Source organism: Rhagoletis zephyria, unplaced genomic scaffold, assembly GCF_001687245.7.
Source record: "Rhagoletis zephyria isolate East Lansing unplaced genomic scaffold, Rhagoletis_zephyria_1.1 Rzeph_scaffold_00303, whole genome shotgun sequence".
Taxonomy (NCBI): Eukaryota; Metazoa; Arthropoda; class Insecta; order Diptera; family Tephritidae; genus Rhagoletis; species Rhagoletis zephyria.
Window position 1 is genome coordinate 99,135 of NW_016157387.1, and position 1,571 is coordinate 100,705.

Consider the following 1,571-nt stretch of genomic DNA (forward strand, 5'->3'; position numbering starts at 1 on the left):
GAACTAAATTTAACATATTTAGTTCATAACGAAAGTATCGATATGAGTAGGTATGGATACTTTAGATCCGATATTTTTCTGGTATCGATACTACTTCCAAGTAAAAGTATCGATACCTGCATGGTAACGTTTCATCCCTAGGGAAGATCTGAAATACTATTACACCCCTTTCAGACACGTCAAGTCTTGATTTCAAGTCTGCTCGATCGTAAGCGAAGGAGGTGAGACGAATGTACTCTTCGCCTCTCTTCTCACCTCCTTCTCCTACTAACCGAGCAGACTTGAAAGCAAGACTTGACGTGTCTGAAATGGGTCTTGTAAAGTGAACTAAAGGTGGGAAGGGTAGTACTTTAGCAAAATGTATGGAGAAAATAAGGCATCTAATGTACATACATATATACATAGTTTTTCATCACAGAGTACTCGATTATAATATAATTATGGCTATGAAACTCCTGCTTGACTGTAGCTAGACATGATGGTGTTACAAGTGTGATGATTAGGTCGCTAGTTTGCAGTATTTTTTGACAAAACCAGGTGTATTTGAATGTGTGCATATATACATATTTCTTCAATTACAATATCGACAAGATCTAAATATTTGACAATTCTCATTCTAGATCTATTTTCTGGCGAGGCGTCACATCCAAACTCTCATGAAAGTACCTCGGACGGCAACTCAGATCACAACTCCTCAGGGGATGAAGACTCCCAGATGAGATTACGCCTTAAACGAAAACTTCAACGAAATCGCACTTCATTCACAAACGAACAAATCGACAGCCTGGAAAAGGGTATGTTTGCGAAGTCTACATGCATTATTAAATTTCGATGAATTTTCTTTTTTTTAGTTATTTATAAGCTTTTATTAAATTTCACCTGTGTGTAGTCAGATCTTGCAATCAATATTTACCCAACATCCTGATGAGCTAGATACTTGAAATTTCAAACTTTGCTCAGAACCCGATGACTAGGGTTCGAACGATACTATCGGTATTGAGTGGGCATTAGGCCGGGTCGATTTGTGGGGAGGCAAAAAAATCGTCCATTGCTCTGTGAAAATCATATTCTAGGGATCAAAATAAGAAACTTTGCCGAAGGAACCATACCTCTAAAACGAATTCTGATGTCCCCCAATTTGGGTCGAACTTCTGGGTAGGGGCAAATTTTGAAAAATCCCACTTTGACCCATTTAGAGTGCTCCAATCGAGTCCAAATGTATGACCGACCCCCACTAACTTTGGAGGCCCGACCCACCGATGCCAGTGGCACACCCCCTGGAACCCCCCTGGGGGTTCACCATACAAACATTTCAAAAAATCGCCGGTTTTGCACTTTACATGAAAAAATCAGCGAAATGCCTATGTTTTTTCTTTTTGGAGTTTATTTTTCTCTTTAGAAATTTATTTAGTCAGAACATATGTAAATGAAAAAATGAATTTAACTTAGTAATAGAAAAGAAATTAAAAAAAATTATTAGAAATTAGCGTTTTTACAACCCTTTTAAAACCAAGGCATCACTGTGATCAAAAAGTTTACAATGAATCCACCATCCTCTATTTTTTATTCAA

The 1,571-nt window shown here is 37.7% G+C and overlaps 1 protein-coding gene across 1 annotated transcript in view; it reads left to right on the top strand.

Moving 5' to 3' along the window:
- Positions 1–440: 440 nt before the first annotated feature.
- Positions 441–1,571, top strand: part of LOC108358839 (paired box protein Pax-6-like) — a 145,214-nt gene continuing 144,083 nt past the window's right edge. The window contains exons 1-2 of the mRNA XM_017610335.1: positions 441–465; positions 621–794. Coding sequence (XP_017465824.1) covers positions 441–465; positions 621–794 — 199 coding nt within the window. The remainder of the gene's footprint in view (positions 466–620; positions 795–1,571) is intronic.